Below are 17,348 nucleotides of genomic sequence, written 5' to 3' on the forward strand. Positions count from 1 at the left end.
ACACGTTCCACTTTGAAACAGCAGCCGCTGCTACACGAGAGGGACCGATCAGACTGCCCGCTGGAGACAATGGCAAAACGGGGTGGTCTCCATGCAAGATCGGGTGCCATCAGACACGTACAAACCTCAGCTCCTCTAGGGAAGACTTACCTGCGTCAGGACCCGTTGGTAATTGTGGTTCAACTCCATAAACATTACTAACATTGGGAGAGCTAATACATGCAGGAGCCTCTGGCATTTTAAACAATGTGTCTCATAACTCTAATTATAGCAAGTATAATTGGCATGGCTCTTGAAATGCCAAAGGGTCTAGCATACAACGGCTTCCAATATCACTAGCAAAGTGAAGATGAATCCTCTGGTTGAAATGTTGTCATCTCGACCAGCTGATATGACCAACATCTTCCCTAGTGATCGGTGCCTCTTCTGAGATACCTGAAAAGACGTCTAATTTTTAGACGGCAAACATTGCCCCTCCAAAATCAGGTCTCTTTCAAGTGTCTTAAGTTGGACTCCCAGATGCTGAGATCCCTCAATGAAAAATCTTGGCCTACGTGTATAAATCAGCTAGGGCTTATTTAGAAATAGTCTGTGATTATTTTAAAACAAGTCACTGCGCAGAAGGGACTCTGCAAAGCAATAACTTGTTTGGCAAACTGATGGCAGTAGCATTTTTAAAGCCACTCTGTGCTAAATGACCCCCTTATGTGTAACTGCAAGGCCTATTACTATGCAGAGGGTGAAAAGCTGAGTCCATTGAACCAAAAGGATTATTGCTAAATGGAAAAAGTAAATCTTTGCATCTTCTGCCTGTTCAGCTGAGTTACAAATATGATCTTATACCAACTGTTTTTTCTCTTTAATAACGCAAGCTATTTGTTACTGAGTGCTAGTTTTTTCCGCAGTGGAAGGAGTCTCTCTCACTGAAAATTGTGGGCCAGATTGTGAACTACTACTTGAAATTGGGCAAGAAATTAATTAAAAGCACAAAGACAGATCCAAATCTAATGCTTACCCTCCTTAATTTTGTTTAAGTGAAGAGCTTACAGCTGTTCCAATGTAGGTTTGGTATTTGAATCCCCGATTCCTTAAATGGGGGCATTAAGCACAACTGTTAAAGGCGCAGCTTTGCACGTGGCAATTGCTCTGAATCACAAAACCTGAGCCACGCAAAGCACCGTCTTTTTGATCCAGTATGAGCACAGGAATACAGACATACCTGAGCACACACTGTATCTACAAACAGTGTGACAGAGCGTGCAAAAAGGTTACGGGATCCTGTAAGGGAGAATATTCCTTGCCTATATAAAATTGTCATTGAAAAAAGTGGCTAGTTGCAATTGCTGCTGGTAAAGAAATGGAACAGGAATGAGGAGCAAAACTAAACAGGTCTGAATATGCCAAAGGATGCATTTGGGGACAGATTTAGGATTGTAAATAGGTTTTTTTGTCCTTAAAAAATCATTCCGTGGTGCTAAACAATGAAGAATCCACTCTCGCTCTCCAGCCTGTCCGAGTCGCCCAATTCAATGCCGCCCTTAAATCAGAGAATACATTTCTCCAGTGTAATGCAGTTGATTCAATTGGTCAAGAATTGGCAGCAAGTGATTTCATGAAGATTAACATCTTCCTTATGAAAACAAAGCCCTTAATCCTGCAGGCCATAGCTACACAGGCCTTTTTATGGGAGCGTGACTTCAACTTCAAACTATTCCACTATATAAATGGGGAACCTACTGTACACAAATGTAAGCTTCTATAAAAAGCAAAGCTTTCTTAAGTGGCTGTTGCTGGATTTTCCTTCCAGGCTAGGGATAAGAAGGCTTAAAAAAACCAAACAAACTCCACTGGACCAAATGGGAAAGCGATGACTTGAGAATGCTATGGCAAAACTCCGAGATGTCCATTTACAGCACCGCTAACGAGAAGAACATTTGTCAGGCCGCTTGCATTCAGCACGAGCATACTGAAGTTGTAAAGCTGTCCGCCGTATGTTTCCTCTGGCATTTCAAGGACAGCAGACACAGAAACACTGCGAAGGGAAAAAAACTTTACCGAGTCTGTGGAAAAAAAACAGAGAAAAAGGAAAAGACGTTTTTCAAGTTCAGAATCCAGTCAGTGATGGAGGACATTTTATTCTTCCACAACTTCAATACTGCTGGCTGCTTTCAGTTGTTATTTTTGTAATGCCAGCTCATTTGGTAAAGCCTCAATAACACAGAATATTTCTCCTGCTCATTTGTTCTCCTAGTTGTCTCCTTCCATACACAGACACATCACACTTGGCACCCTGGTAAGTATCTCTTGTCAAGGCTGAAATTTTTCGAGTGCTCTCTAGTTAGATGCCACCGAGTATAATATTTGGCAGTGCAAGTTAAGTTATACCATCTGGAAAGTATTACTGCACTTCCCCCCCCCCCCTTAAAAAAAAAAAGAAAGAAAGAAAAGTCAAGTATTTCTTTCAGGAACTTGCACAGCCTTTTGCTAAAGAAAATTATGTATTTATTTATTTTTAAAAATGAACTGAAGTACAATTTTAGGAAATATCTGTTCATTACATTTACATACATAGTTGAAAACTGACTTTTTTTCCCCCTCAAAAGTGTTCCTTTACGGAGAGAAACGGGTAAGCTCACATGCACCTTAAGTGGTCTCTACAATTTCCACCATATTACACTCATCACAGTATTTACAATATTACAAAGGCTAACCTGTAAATTCTTTAGACATACTGACATTTTTGTGTGAACACTTCAATGTATAAGAAACCCTGAATTGTAACTGGATTGCACTGAGACAGATGTAGGCTGGTAAAAATAATAAGGCACAGTACTATGAAAAGGGAACACTTTGTTCTTGTAGCAACACAGACTTACTAATCAACCAGTTAGTTCATTCATAAGGGTTTTATTCGGGAGAAAGGAAGCACACGTCATTTAAAAACAGCCAGAAGAAGGTTGGCTTGTAAGGGTCTGAAGACCCTGGATTTTCATATGGCATGGTGGGCACCAATATTAAGAGGCTATATTTAATGTAACACCAGTAGAAGTTTGCACCAGACTAGAGAGAGGATCTTCTATGGGAAGTATGCGAGATGCATGAAACTTGCATATTATATAAATTACATGTCCCTGATACCTTACTAAAAAGAGAAAAATGTTAAAATCTTTAAATGGCGCTTGTGGTATCCTTGGAGTATGAGAACTTGGAGCCAACATTCAGAGTTGAAGAGCACGCATAATTCCTCCTGAAATCAGCGTGTGATCGGTACTCAGCACCTCCGAGAGAAAAAACCCTCCACCTTGTCCATCAGAAATGCCTTTTGGTGCAGAATCTGTTTTTAATCTCAGTTGTATAGTGCATAGAAGTACTGAAAATCTTTCCATATCATTTTGGCCCTTTGCTTCCACAACAGCATTAAACTTTGCCGGGCAGAGGATTTATATCGCTCAAATAAATACAGAGCTCTGGGTGCAGAATCAGCCTTTTTCTTGTATTCATGGGATTAGCAAGACATTGCTGAGATCATCATGTATGTGCTTTACAACCAAAGCACCCAGCATGATTTTTAAAAAGGGAGGGGGATTGTGGTCTGCAGTGGGTGTCTTTAAAAAGGACCCAAGGTTTATTCAGAGGTAGTTTTAAGAGGATCGCTGCTACAAAGCACCTCTTGTGTTGATCTACCATTACAAAGATACCAGATGGTTTTTAACAGCATCCCAGTCCAAAAGGGTCACTATCACTGTGAATTATACCAGATTTTGACTAACAGTCCCACATAAATTGCCTCACAGTATTTAAACACCTTTTAAAAACACCTTCTGTTCAGTTTGATCCAGATTCTTCAATTGCCACAAGTCCAGAGATTGTATTCAAGCTAAGTAGGAAGGAAAGCTAAAAAATACTAATGGACAACAGAATCGGCTGCGTACAGACGGTAGCTGAAATCGCCCCACAGTCATAAGCGATATAAAATGGGAAACACCACTGTCAGCAATTGGTGTTAGTAAGATCACAGCAGGAAAATAACAGACCCTTAAGTAAATGTACCTCTTGTGTAAATCCTTCTAAAATTATTATCCTAATCTTTAGTGCAAGAAGGATACTTCACTGTCCCATCACTTTGGACCACAGAGCCACGGGCTTTTCAGATTATATTTGGACCCCGGTGTAAAAAGTAGCAGGTCTCAGATCCGATGCTTCTTTCTTCTTATAGAGCAATTTAAATAAAAAAATATTGCTAAACCAAAGTCCTACAACCCACACTTCTTAAAAGAAGATTAAAACCACACAATAAGCAGCGAATGTTGTTATTTACAATACGGAGCTGACGCTGTGTGCAGGAAAATATCGTGAACACTGGAAGGAACTCTTGTTTAAACAAGCTTGGACTTATTCAGTAAAAGGGATTTAGAAGCGTGATTCATTGTTTTACTGTAAACCTTGGCTGGCAATTTCTATTTGAATTGTGCTGGAGCGGTGGTCTCCAAACTTTTTTGATCATGCATCCCTATCAGTAAAAAATTTTTGAGCACGCACCCCCAATATATGCATATTTATAGAAACAGAAACAGAAATAGAAATAGAAGTTCTAGTATTTTCTTCCCGCGCCCCAATGCATCGTCGTGCGTGCACCCCACCTTGGAGACCACTGTGCTAGAGTATCAGGTGAACGCGGTTTAAACGGCAGGAGAACCTCACTAATGCCTGGGAGATTTGCCGGGTCTTGTAGATTTGCAAAGTCAAGAAGACAGAGGACACTGCCATACCCATAGGAAAAGAAAAAGAGAAAGTGGCTGTGTTCATTTACCCTGACAAATATCAGCATTACTTCTGAACACACTAGCACGCAACGTACCAGTATTGGAGATAGTCATATTTTTGCATGAAGCCAAACAAGCACTAGTGAGGTTCGACTGGTGAAAACGCGATCGCCTCCAGGATGTGACACTGTTGGACATTTTAGTTTTAGGTTCCAAAGATTGCACGCGTGTCATTCCCACATGCCCTCACAAAGGGTTCGGCGTTTAGAGGGCTTGCAGGACCAGGCTTCTAGTTGCCCCTTTCACACCAGTATGAATTCAGATGTGCGTTCTGCTTGTGGGCTATCCGGTCAAATTTTGCCAAGAGGATAAACACATATTAAATTATACTGAAGTCAGTGGGGGTGAATGAGTGCAGGACAGAGCCAAATTTGCCCACTGACTTCTTTTTCAGAACAGAAATTTACCCGTCAATGTAGCAGAAATCCTCTAAGATCACCAACATCTCCCTTCCCCAGTCTGTTGTGATACTGGGATGCAGGCACCGCTCTAGCTAAATACTTAAACACAGTCCCATTTTTATATATATGGGTAGTCCTAGATGTACTGGACTCATGCTTAAAGCTAAGCATATGATCAGGGGACCCTGCCAAATCAGGGTCAAGGTGTTTCTGCCTGCCATTGCTTTGTTTGCCATTTTGCAATGCCAGAAGGTTCATTGTACCAGGAAAAGAGGGGGGAAGAAAAAAAAAATCATTCAAGTCTCTCTTATTTATCAAGATGCTACATATATATTCAAGATGATCCTAAAGCTGCAGGCATCCTCTAGCATGTCTAAAAATATGCCTGCCTCATGTACCTATCAAAAAACACTTTTGCCTTGCCAACTGTAGAAACTGTTCGTGAGCTCCTAGGAAGTGGAACAGGAACAGACAAGGATCGTATGCCATGGCTTTTGGGAGCCGTTAACTGTATATGGCTAAAAGCTGGCCTGTATTGCCTTACCACAGCTAGTAAGCAGGCTGATGGGACACTTGTGTAGAAAGGCGACTGAACAAAACACAAAAAGTATATACTGCAAATACTTAATAGGGCCAAGTTTCTTGGGAAAGTTTGGAATTTAGAAATCAAATAGACCTATTTGTTCAACTTGAGCTCTGTCACTTTATCAACCAGTTTCAAGGCATTTGCCATTGATCGACATCCAAAGCCCAAGCTGGACAAGCTTTATCCTGGTTTTCTGACATGCTTTTAACCTTACGGACCCGGGCCCCTGATCCAACATGCCACTGATGGATGTAAGTAAACACAGGAATGAGAAAGCGCCCCATACATCACCTAACAAGAGCCTTGGATTTAAAATGCTCGGTCAATTTGTTTTGCCGGCCACACCAATCACTCCACTGATTATGGAACTAGGAACTTCCCTGTCCTATCATAAAAAAAAAATTGCTACAGAGAAACTCATTAAATTTAAAATCCTTGGCTCATAAAAAAGCTCTAAATTGTATTTAAAACTGTGTTCAAGCACTTGGAAAGAGATCAGATGTTTTTGTAACTCAGCTCAGACCATGGGGCTACAGCGATTAACAGTTTCAGGAAGTTGTGCCGCTGCCTCTATTGATCACAATGCCATTTCATTTCTTGGCAAAGAAGGGGAGAAACGGGGAAGAGAGAGACACGCACAAAAAAAACCTGTGGCCAGGTACAGACGTCGTACTTTTACCGGTGATCGCAAACAGGTTTATAGTACCCATAAAGGAGCAAGCAGACTGGTTTTAAAATGACAGAACCCAGTCTAAGATTTGCCGTCCCCACCGAAGGGCAAATGCGTGCTCTGTTCGCCACCGATCTAAACGACGCCGCTCACAGAAAACCACGTAACTTCGACTGATACCACTTTGGTCTGTACCTAGCCTTTATGTGTATCTGAAGCATGCAAAACAGCAGTTGAGGCATCACCCTCTCAGAAATACCAGAGAGGTCACAACTTGAAACACAGTCATTTTTCCCCACGCACTTCCTTGTTTCAAGACACTAAACTGCTTAGATGGTTTAACCTGCGTTCATCGGGTATTTGAGAGATGACATTTAGAAAGGTTTCAGACCATTCCTTCAGCTACTAGTCTTATCGCATACACAGCCTCTCACTATAGTCCCGGCCCTTAAAAATTCAACTTGCTTAGCAGGAAAGGAGCATCTGTTTTTTTAAGAAGCAGCTCAGTGTAATCCAATGGAATTCACCCTGCAGGACAAAAAGGGATTTTAAAAGGCCAGGATTGCAGGCATTTCTCTAAGGCAGCCTCCAGTAGCAAGGGTGCTTGTTTTTAGGATGGGCATTTTCAGCTGGGGAGGGATGGAGAAGGAATCACTTGGCCAAAATACACGCTTGAAGTTCAACTCCGAGCAGAGGATTTGAGCAATCCACGCTTAATGCTGCGGGCCAAATTCTGCTCTTGGGTGCACCCAGACACCCTTCAACGGGAGCAGCATATACATGTCTTTATGTACAACTAACATGTCCCCAAACGCCTGCAGGCTCCTTTCAACATCCCAGCTTAAGATATTTAGGCGCCTATCTCCTTTGGTGCCTACTTCCCTTGGGCTCCTTTGAAAAATCCCAGCCACCATGGGTTAAAGGAAAGCAGGACAGAACAATCACACTGTTAAAACATAAATGAGCAGCTTGCCAGTGACCTCCCGACTCCTCAGATTAAAACACTTGCGCTCTGGACAGTGGAGCTGCAACATCTTCCCTCGAGTTCAAAAATTCATTTGCAAGTTAAAACAGAAAGCAGAGATCCTTCCATCCAAGAGAACAGCAGCATTTTAAACCTAGTTTGCCTGCTGTCAGTGCCAAACCATCTGCTGACTGAGCTGGCCCTGATAAGAAATGCTCTGACTTGTTGGTTTTTTTATGACACTCAAACCAACCTGGCACATCTGTTAAAGCATGTCGCTGCGCTGAGCCAAACAGATGTGCTGACCTATCAAGTGATGCCGTACGCACCACACTGCAACTGAAACAGCTTGATAAAACACTTAGCCCTTGAAATGTTTACGTTTCAACTTTTTCTAAACAAGATTTAGTGCTTAGTAAAAAGGAAAGCCATTAAAAACCTCCGCATTTCACCACCTTACGGATTACTAGGAGGAAAACTAACACACAAGGTACAGAACTCTGGAAGTATGTCATTCTCCATTAGCTGACCAGTTTTGGTAGCACAGTGCATAGAGGTATACTGCCACTGGAGTCCGATGTTAAATTGGCCCTCAACTTATTTGCCACGCCAACTACTGGAGGCAACTTGGAACTAATGCCTGGGAAAGAGCTTGTGTAGTTCGATATCCGTTTACTCGAGGTTTTATCAGTGCTGGGGGGCTTGGGGGTTCGTTTGCAAATCCAAGGATGTCTTAAAGCTTGACTTGGAGTCATGCGTGCAGAAGGATCCCAGCTAAGACATTCTTTTAAGAACTCTATAAAAAAGGGGTCGTCACACCCTTTCAGTGCTGTCACCCAGTCTTTGTTGCCTGGAGCACCCCGCATTTTACCCCTGCGTGACCTGCTGCCATTGAGGGTCACTCGTCCGTCCGCGTGCGTCGTGACCGTGCAGTAGCGAGGATGACCCTTGGAGTTGATGAAGTTCTTGGCTCGCTTGGATTGATCCAAGAGCTTCTGAGGAGGCATTCCGAGCAGTTCCATCATGCAAGCCAGCTGGTCTCCCTCGTCCTCGCCAGGGAAGAGAGGGTATCCAGTCAGCAGCTCCACCAGAATACAGCCAAAACTCCACATATCGATAGGCATCCCATAGCGACTCCCCAGAATGACTTCTGGCGCCCTGTAGAACCGAGACTGAATGTACGTGTAGACTCTCTGGTGCTCAAAGCAGCTGGACCCAAAATCGATCACCTTGATGCCACTCCGCCCTTGCTGTTTCAGGAGGATGTTCTCCGGCTTCAAATCACAGTGTATGATTTTGTTTTTATAGAGCGCGTCCAAACACTGCAGTATCGAGTGGGCGAACTTGCGTACCAGCTGGATGCTGAACCCCTGAAACTTGTTTCTTTTAATCAGTTCGTACAGGTTCATGCTCAGGAGCTCAAAGGTCATGCAGATGTGGTTCCGGAAGGTAAAGCTTTCCAGCATGTGGATTATGTTCATGCTGCCAGTCTTATCCTGCTTCTTGAGATGCTCCAAAATGCGGATTTCTTCCGCAGCTTGACGGTGGAATCGCTTCTCGTTGCGAACCATCTTTAAGGCCAAATGCTGGTGGAGTCTATGATCATAAACTTTAGCCACTTGCCCAAAGCTGCCCTTCCCGATGATTTTAAGGACTTCGTAGCGGTAAGCGAGATGGTCATGAGGCACGTGAATGTAACTACCTTGGTCATCATCATACCCTCCGTTGTTAGGCCCGCCAATGACCCCTTGCCTCTTTTTTGCATTTGGACCCACAAAGTAAATTTCAGAGAAGTTCAAGATTTCTTGCTGCTCGTAGGCAGACAACAGATGTTTATACTGTTTCAGTGCTTGCTCTGGAGCTTGAGCGACAGGTTTATGTGTTTTTGATGAACTACCACTAGATTTGGCTGTGCCTAAGCTGTCTGTGCTTTTATCTTTCGTCAGGGAAGGAAGAGATCTTTCGGACACACTGATCCCTGCAGACTGAAGAGTACTGCTCCTTCTGTTTCCAGAGTCCTCAAATAATTGCTCAACTTTGACCTGACTTCCAGTCAGGGGATGATCCTTCATTGTGAGTTTGTTGCTAGTGACCTGCGGGAATTACAACAAAAAAACACGACACAAGAAAGTTTAAATGTTGGGTTTTTTACAATGCACAGGACAAAATGTAATAATACCACCTAGAACAAAGTGCTGCCATTCAGCAAGAGTTTTACATTTATTTTCAGGGCACGCTGTTACCTTAACCAACCAGAGTTACGTGCCTGCCATACACAGGGATGCAAACAAAATGCAATGGACTTCTGAAGATGCAATGAGCACCAACACACCATACCTTCATGGCATCTGACACCGTAGGCTGTCACCCAAAAAAGCTTATGCCTTTCAGATTAAGTCTGGAAGGTGCCATCCTGCCCTGCTTTCTCCCATGTCTTGAGAGAAGGTACACCTTAGGCAGCCATTCCCCTAAGGGCAAAATGCCTACCCTTACTCACATGCATCCAGCTAGAAGAAAAGCACTGCAGTTAAGCATGGCCACGTTTAGGCTCATAGCATGACACTGGGAGAGATGCAGCTTGCAGCTGTCTGAGATGTGCAATCTAGCTTGAACATATGAAAACTATTCTGTGGACAAGAGTACAGAGGCGAAAGACAAAAGAAAGAGTGTAAACAGGACATGGGCGGGGGGGGAGGGGAAACCAGGATGGACAAAGAATAGGAGGACTGAAAACACAGGGGTGAGAGGAGGAGAATGACAAAGCATGATTTGGTGATGAGCAATCCCCAGCGTGCCCAGCCAGTAGGGTTACTCAAGTGTATTCGAGACCTTGTTGCGGAGGCGTAATCAAGAATACCCGCGTTAATCCGCTTCTCTGCAGTCCTCTAGGTCATTCCCACTCACTGCTCTAAGTTAATTTGGGCTTAAATAGTTTCCCGTCTACCAACAGAAAAATATAAATAGTAGGAAAGCGGCATTGTGAAATAGTCAAGGCTTGTCATTTTTTACAAGTTTCTGAATGAGCAACCGCTGAGCCTCCGGAAACTGTTCCTCCCTTATGACATCCATGCCCTCCCTCAGGAATCCCCCCCGTTCTCGATTCACCAAGGCTCCACACTGCGAGGAGGCAAGAGGTGTTACTTTCCTCTGTGCAACCCTGAAGAAGTCACAACTAGTGGGGCAACATCTGTTTCCCATTCTGTCTTTTCATCTCAAAATAAAGATGTAAGACATGTGCCAAACCCAATCCTTGGAACTGAAATAACTCCTCGGGAATCAAGCAAAAATATAAATAAACCTGGAGATCCAGAGCAATAAAACCCAATTCCTTTTTAGCTACATACAACCCACCATCTCAGCGCAGTCAGTAAATAAAGGGGAATGACTATTCTAGCCAAAAGCCACCAGACACACACCTCTTTCTGTAAAGATCCATCTGGTTGGTGCTGCACTGAACCATTAGTTCTTGCTTTGTGGCCCAAGACCATAAAAACGCAGGCTGCCATTTAAATCATTGCTGTTCAGACCCCTGGGATCTTCTGTTCAAAGCCCTGTTACCCAGGGCTGTGCCTGTCCAGAAAAGCCAGCAGTGCATAGCTAAGAGACACACCTTTCCAGGAAATCGCTAAAAAAAATGATAACCTAGAGCAAACACTTTCTTCTTCTGAGCCTGTGGGGGAAGTGCTGAGATAAAGAGTGACAGACGTTGTGAGGGCTGAATAAAAGGCTATTCACATCAAACAGATCAAAACTTTAAACTCCCAAATGAACAGAGCGTCCAGACTTGGCACAAGGTTCTGGGGGCTTGGGTTTTTTTATTTTCTTTTAAAGATGTCTGAAAACCTAGTGTCTGCCCTTGGATGGGAAATTGTATTCAGCCAGGTCTATTTACTACTTCCGCTACCAAATTTGGATGAAGGCCATTAAACCTGGTTCTTGAAAATTCACCTCTGCTAGCCTTTTAGGGTATTCTTCACAAAAGAACCAGTGTTATTTAAATGAATTCACGATTCAGGGCAGGGAGGATTTGTAAGGGCCAAGAAGCTATGGGCCATTGCATTATACATCATCTTCCATTGTGCACTGACCAGTTTTTTGGCTTTAAAAAGGTTCTTCAGAAGCTCATCAGGCCTCCTGCGGATAGAGTCAGAAACGTTTCTTGGTAGAAGGACAACAGCAGCCACTTGAAAGTCCACTGTAGTTTCAGACACTCAAAACACTCTGCTGGGTAGGCGGTTAAGCCCATTAACTTTCCTTGACTTTTTTAAGGGGAAGTCATTTTGACACCCCCCCCCCACACACACACACATACACCCCCCCACTTTTGGGAAAAGTTCAGTATTTTGCTTGCAGTGTGACTTCCCTTGGACACTCTTTCCACAGAGAAATAACTGGAAACCAGGCTGAAAAACAAGATTGGGAACTTCCTCTAAAAACATTCAAACACTTTAAAAGAGATGCAAAATCGGTGGTTAATTTTTCCAAGGTGCTTTGGTGAAGGTGCAAAATTGAAGCTACCTACTGCAGCAGACTGTTCCTCACACCCTTGGGCAGCCAAGGTCAAAAGTCCTTCCTGAGCTTGCCTGGGCTGAGCTGCAGTTCTGCTCACGAACCACCCAGCTGGGTGCTCCTCTGAGCACCGATTTCCAGGCAGTTCCCATTTACTCCTTTCTCCCTCCCCTCTCACATCCAAAATGCACTCCTGAAAAATGATTAACGAAAATGTTAATGCAGTGCTTCACCCCTTGCAAAGACAAATCCATCCGCTAACTTGTATTTACGTCTCTCACTAATACGTTGCCCTGTGGGTGCCGCATGTTCCATCTCCTACAAAGCAATCAAGAGGCCCTAGAATACAAATTATCGGCTTTACTTTATTGTTCTGGACACCAGAAGCATTCAGGAGCCATGCCAAAACACAGACCCTCAGGGTCCCACACACCCTTCTGTTACAGTGTTATAATTAGAAACTAATCCAGCAGTCTGATTAAGTACTAGAATTACTACACAAAGCATGGTATAATTCTTCTCCAAAATCACCACTCACTTCAAGGAACACCAGCAAGGCATTTCACCATAAGAGCTGAGAGCTGAAAAGAAGGGGATGGAGGGGCATATAAAGCCTAAACAGAAATGTCTGCATCAAACATTGCTAAATAACCCTGGAGTCCTATTCACCTAAGCAGCTTGCGCAAATGCTCAGGAATTAGAAAGTGGACGATGAAACCGGACTAGTCAGTCTCAGAGTTCAACTGAATGAATGCTAAAAAAAGTGAAAAGATAAAAATATTTTTGATGCCTTACTGTGTTAATAGTGAGGGGGAAAGGGTTTAAAGACAAATAAATAAAAAAAACTCAATAGCCAATATTTCCCCTTTCATCAGGACAATGGTGCTTGTAGAAAAAGACTCGCACTGTTTTCATGATGACTTGAAGTAAGGTTTCATTAAAAATATTCATTCCCCCTCATTTACTGACTGTGCGAATTATCCTGAAGTGTACTGGCACTTTATACTATTATAGCTACAGGGGGGCGTGATGCTATAGCACACACCGCACAGTTCACAAAAGGCATCCCATTTTAAGGCTCTTCCCTTGCATTCAGTTTAGCATATAAAACACCCGCCAGGCCAGATCGTTTCAGCAACAGAAGAAGGATTGTTGCACGTCTGTCAGGTATCTGGCCTGATTCAATGCACCTCCATGGCAGCCCCGCCTGGCACAGCTCCGACAGAGCAGCCCTTAGTACCTGGGTAGGTGAATCGAGCACCACGGCTTCAAAGCACACTGCACAAAATGGATGCTATTTATGGCTCAGATTTCCTAAATATCTTCAGCAAGTCAAATGCATTGCTTGAGTCAGTCCCAGTATCGACACCCCAAAGTGTGCCAACTACGCTTCATCTTGAAGAGAGGCTCCAGCGTAACGCTGCTTCTAAATGTGAGCGATACGAGAGCAACGCTCAGCCTACCAATGCTGCGCCAGGCAGCAAAATTTCTCATAGCAGTAACGGAGCCTGTAGAAAAGCCAAAGTTCACCTTTCCTGACAGCCCCCTCTCAACAAAATGAATCCCCTTCTTGTCTGGATCTAAAACCCTGTTTTTTCCCAGGGGTAACATGACTCGAAGGCAGCAGGGGGTAAGGGAGGATTGAATGTTAGTCCCCAGAAGCAGAAGGGGTGTTAGGCAAAGGGGCCACCTGACTGTGACAGACTGCAGGATGGGTCAGTCAGCACTTGACCCCAAGAGGCTCCGATCCAAAGCAGATGACTTTTGAGCAACACGTCAGCTGTCTTGAAACAGCTTCCTCCTAGGAACCAGGGACTGCACAGTTTACTTTGTCCATAAATTTGCTGTTAGCAGCCAAGAAACCTGACTGACAAGATGATATGCTGCAGAGAGACTTTGTTAGACTCGTTCCTCGCACTCAAAACAAACACTCATGAATGAGGAGGAAACAGCTAATCTGTCTCCTAAATGTTTTGCCATTTAAGTGTTTCTACTATCACTTTCACAAACTCAAATACAATTCTAGTCTCTCAAAGGCTTCTGGTTACCGTCCACAGCCGAGACACAACGGAAAGCCAGTTGTACGTATCAGTCTCCCAACTCTAGCGTAAAGTTTTATACTTCAAACCCAGAAAATTTTGAAAAGAGCCAAATCACTACAACCTCCGGGTGATACAGACAGAATACAAATGAAGGAGCAAGGAGGAGCTGCAAATCAGAAGCAAAGCGCAGATGTGGTTACATTTGCCACGTGCTCTGGTAGTTCCACTCTGCTGACTTCAGTTCAGTTATGGCTACATTGTGAGATAAGTATAGCACTTGCTATCGCCGAGGGACTGCACAGCCACCAATCATTTCAGGAATTAAAGAGAGCACTACTGTCCTTTCATATCTATGTACCCCCCCAAAAAATGGCACATGCACGCACGCAGCCATCTGCTTAGCGAAGGGTACAGGACAAATGAATTGCTAGCATAAGCTGCCATAACCATATTGCCTCACAACATGTTTGTGTCCAAATTGGCTTCTTACTGCATCCCATTTCTCCATTCTGGCTTTTAACCACAGGCCTTGAGGAGCGGAGGCTTCACTATAAGACTTAGGCCAGGATGCAACACAAGCCAAAATGCGTTTAAAGACAGTATTACAATGGGACTGTTGCACAGCTGAATCTGATTGCTCCAGCCCAGCTGAGACAACTTAGGAATGGCTCTCATGATGCAAAACTTCTGCTCAAAACAAAAACGTACACCCACTATAAAAATAGAAGTCAAACACACGAAGTCTAGGAAGTGCTGTTTTGCTACCAGTTACAGTGGTGGGTAATACCAGAGCTCCCCGAGGGGTTTACATTTCTATATGCCTTGAGGGGAGGGGGGGAGGTACAAGCCACACAGAGCCTTTGGTTGCTGTCCATAGAGACTTATTCCAAGTATTTTCACGTGAGAAACTAAATGGAAATCTGCCATCGTTACAGTACAACACAGCTGTGGAGTAACAGACTGCCATATTTATCAACGTGTGATGTGCAATGGCATGAAGGTCTTGACAGTCTGTAAACTAATTTTCTTGATCAAAGTAGGAAGGCTGGATTATAAAGTGGGTTTTGGCCAGAGTGGTCTAGGAAATTCATGCAGACCACGATACGAGGTTATTATTCTTTTTATGCTACTCAGGAAAGGCTATCATGCTAATCAGCCATTACGAGCTTTTAACGATAGGTCTACTTATTTATTGCATACAGCGAGGTAGGTAACTATCGTTATCACATAGCCTGAAATACAGAAGATTGCAAATGACTTACGTTCGATCTCCCAAGTGAAGGAAGTCCGGACGGACTGCGTTCTTCATTTGTGGGGTCCTGGTACCTGATCTGATCTATTCTCATGTAAGAATCGTACAATCCGTCTCCATATCTGGCTGGAAACATCACATATGCAAGCCAGTTATTCACAACAGTTAGAAGTTTTTTTTCTGATTAAGACAGTTGGCTGAGTTTCAGTTCATTTTCAATAAACTTGGGGCTTTGCTTAGATTCTCTTCTTTTTTTATCATTTGCCATGCAAAAATATTCTTTAAGGAACAAGGATGATCCTGAACTAGCCCTAGGCAGAAGGAACCTTTTCCATCCTCAAGCAGTCAACGTATCCTGTAAAAGCGACATGCAGCAATCAAGCTCAGGAAATGTGCTGATATTAACACCAATCAGCAAGAGACAAAAAAAAAGAGGAACACCATGGGGGGAGCCACCAGACTTTTCTTTTGTCCGGTGCCTGCCAAATACCACAACCATGCTTTAAAAAAAAATGTTTTTAAAGTGTCTGAAGCCATTAACATCACCATCTCACAACACGGATCAACAGATACCTTCAAAACATTGGCAGAGCGTTTGTTAAGCCACCGAGTACTGCGCTTGTATGACCATAAGACGGTCATATCTTATACCAGGAATACTTTGCTCCGAAGAGTATAACCCCCCCCCCCAGCTCTGTCACCCCCTCCAAGGAGCTGAGCCAGCAACCCCGGGCAGAAGAAGACATTCTTTTTTAAAATCCCCGATTCAAGGCCCCAGACGCGCCGGGTGCCCTCGCCCCCTGCCCAGGACACGCTGGTCCCGTCGCCCACCCCGTCTCCCACAGCGCCCCAAGGGGGTCTCGCATCCTCCAGCGCCGTCCCGGCTGGGCCGGGGAAACCCTCGCGTGGCATCGGGACCGCCGGAGCCGGGGATCGCGGCGGCTCCGGCCCTTCCGGGCCGCGTCCTGGTCCCTCGGCGGTGCTTTTCGAGGGGGGAGCGGATCCCAAGGGGAAGGGGCGCAGCTGGAAGCAGGGCCCCGAGCATCGCGGTACCTGCGGCCAGCGGCCCCTCCGCCTTCCTGCTCAGCAGCATCATGGCCGGGGGCGCTCGGCCGGCAGCCCGGCCGCCCCATCCCCTGCGCCCGCCCGCCCGCCGCACGTTGCCGGGGAACGCGCTCCCCGCCCGGGCAGGCGGCGTCTGCGCCCGGCGCGAGCCGGCGGGGGAAGGAGGCGAAGGGGGAGGAGAGAGAGCGGCTGCTTCCCTTCCCTTCCCCGCCCCGAGCCGGCCTCCTCCCGCAGCATCCCGCAGGCGGGACCCTGCTGCGGGCAGGGCCTGCGCGGCGCGGCCTGGAAGTGCCCCCCACACAGGCCTCGGGCCTGGCCCGGCGCGGACCGGCCACCGGGCCGGGAGCGGCGGCCAACGTCCTGCTTCCACGCGCCTTGTCAGCAGGCGCTCGAGAGAGAGGAGAGGCCGTCCCTTCCCATCCTTCCTGACGCCAGCCGGGGCATCATTTAGTCCGAACGATGACAGGACTCGTGCGCCAGCGTCTCTGGGTTATTTGTGCCCCAGCTGTTGTAACGGCACCCCCGCGCCCTCTTGGATCTGCCCCGGTGTATTGACATCCGAAGTGCAGAGGAAGGCCGGGTGCTAGGGGAGAGCAGAGTTCAGATTGCGGATGGAGAGAGAAAACCCTGGGCTGGGTGTATCCCAGCTGCGCTCTGCCCGCCACGATGCAGCAGTGCAGCGGTTTTCACCCCGGTTGGACTCTAGCCCCCCTCTGGGAAAACGTCTGCTCTTAGTTTCTACCAATCTTTTTCAAAATAATAGAGCAATCCTTCTGCTGCAAAGGGCTCACAAAGACCAGGCCCGGTCAGAATGGTTTTGATACTCTGGGTTCCTGTCCGAAAGGGAATCACGTTCGCGCTCCTACCGGTGCTAACCTAGCTGCGCCACATCACCCCGAAAGGATTTTGCAGCACCTGGTTGAAAAGCACTGCTGTCTTACTGCACACAGCCGGGCTGGAAAGGCGGCAATTTGCCCGGTACGTGCACTTAAGGGAGCTCAGCAGAAACAGTGCTCATGAACTACAAGCGCTGCCT

General features: G+C 45.4%; 1 protein-coding gene across 3 annotated transcripts; it reads right to left on the reverse strand.

The window, feature by feature from the left end:
* Positions 1–6,280: 6,280 nt before the first annotated feature.
* DYRK3 (dual specificity tyrosine phosphorylation regulated kinase 3) lies at positions 6,281–16,782 on the reverse strand. 3 transcript variants are annotated; one of them, XM_090025701.1, is made up of 3 exons: positions 16,301–16,780; positions 15,258–15,373; positions 6,281–9,537 (listed from the first exon to the last, which is right to left on the reverse strand). In XM_090025701.1, the coding sequence occupies exons 1-3, from the start codon at positions 16,341–16,343 to the stop codon at positions 7,966–7,968; spliced, it is 1,731 nt and encodes a 576-aa protein (XP_089881827.1). In that variant the 5' UTR covers positions 16,344–16,780; the 3' UTR covers positions 6,281–7,965. The 3 variants fall into 3 exon arrangements, with proteins under 3 accessions (XP_089881827.1, XP_089881826.1, XP_089881828.1); XM_090025700.1 differs by having other exon boundaries at positions 15,258–15,369; positions 16,301–16,775; XM_090025702.1 differs by lacking the exon at positions 15,258–15,373 and having other exon boundaries at positions 16,301–16,782.
* Between the last annotated feature and the right edge of the window lie 566 nt (positions 16,783–17,348).

This window comes from Crocodylus siamensis, chromosome 13, assembly GCF_052110815.1.
Source record: "Crocodylus siamensis isolate JL-2025a chromosome 13, ASM5211081v1, whole genome shotgun sequence".
Lineage (NCBI taxonomy): Eukaryota > Metazoa > Chordata > Crocodylia > Crocodylidae > Crocodylus > Crocodylus siamensis.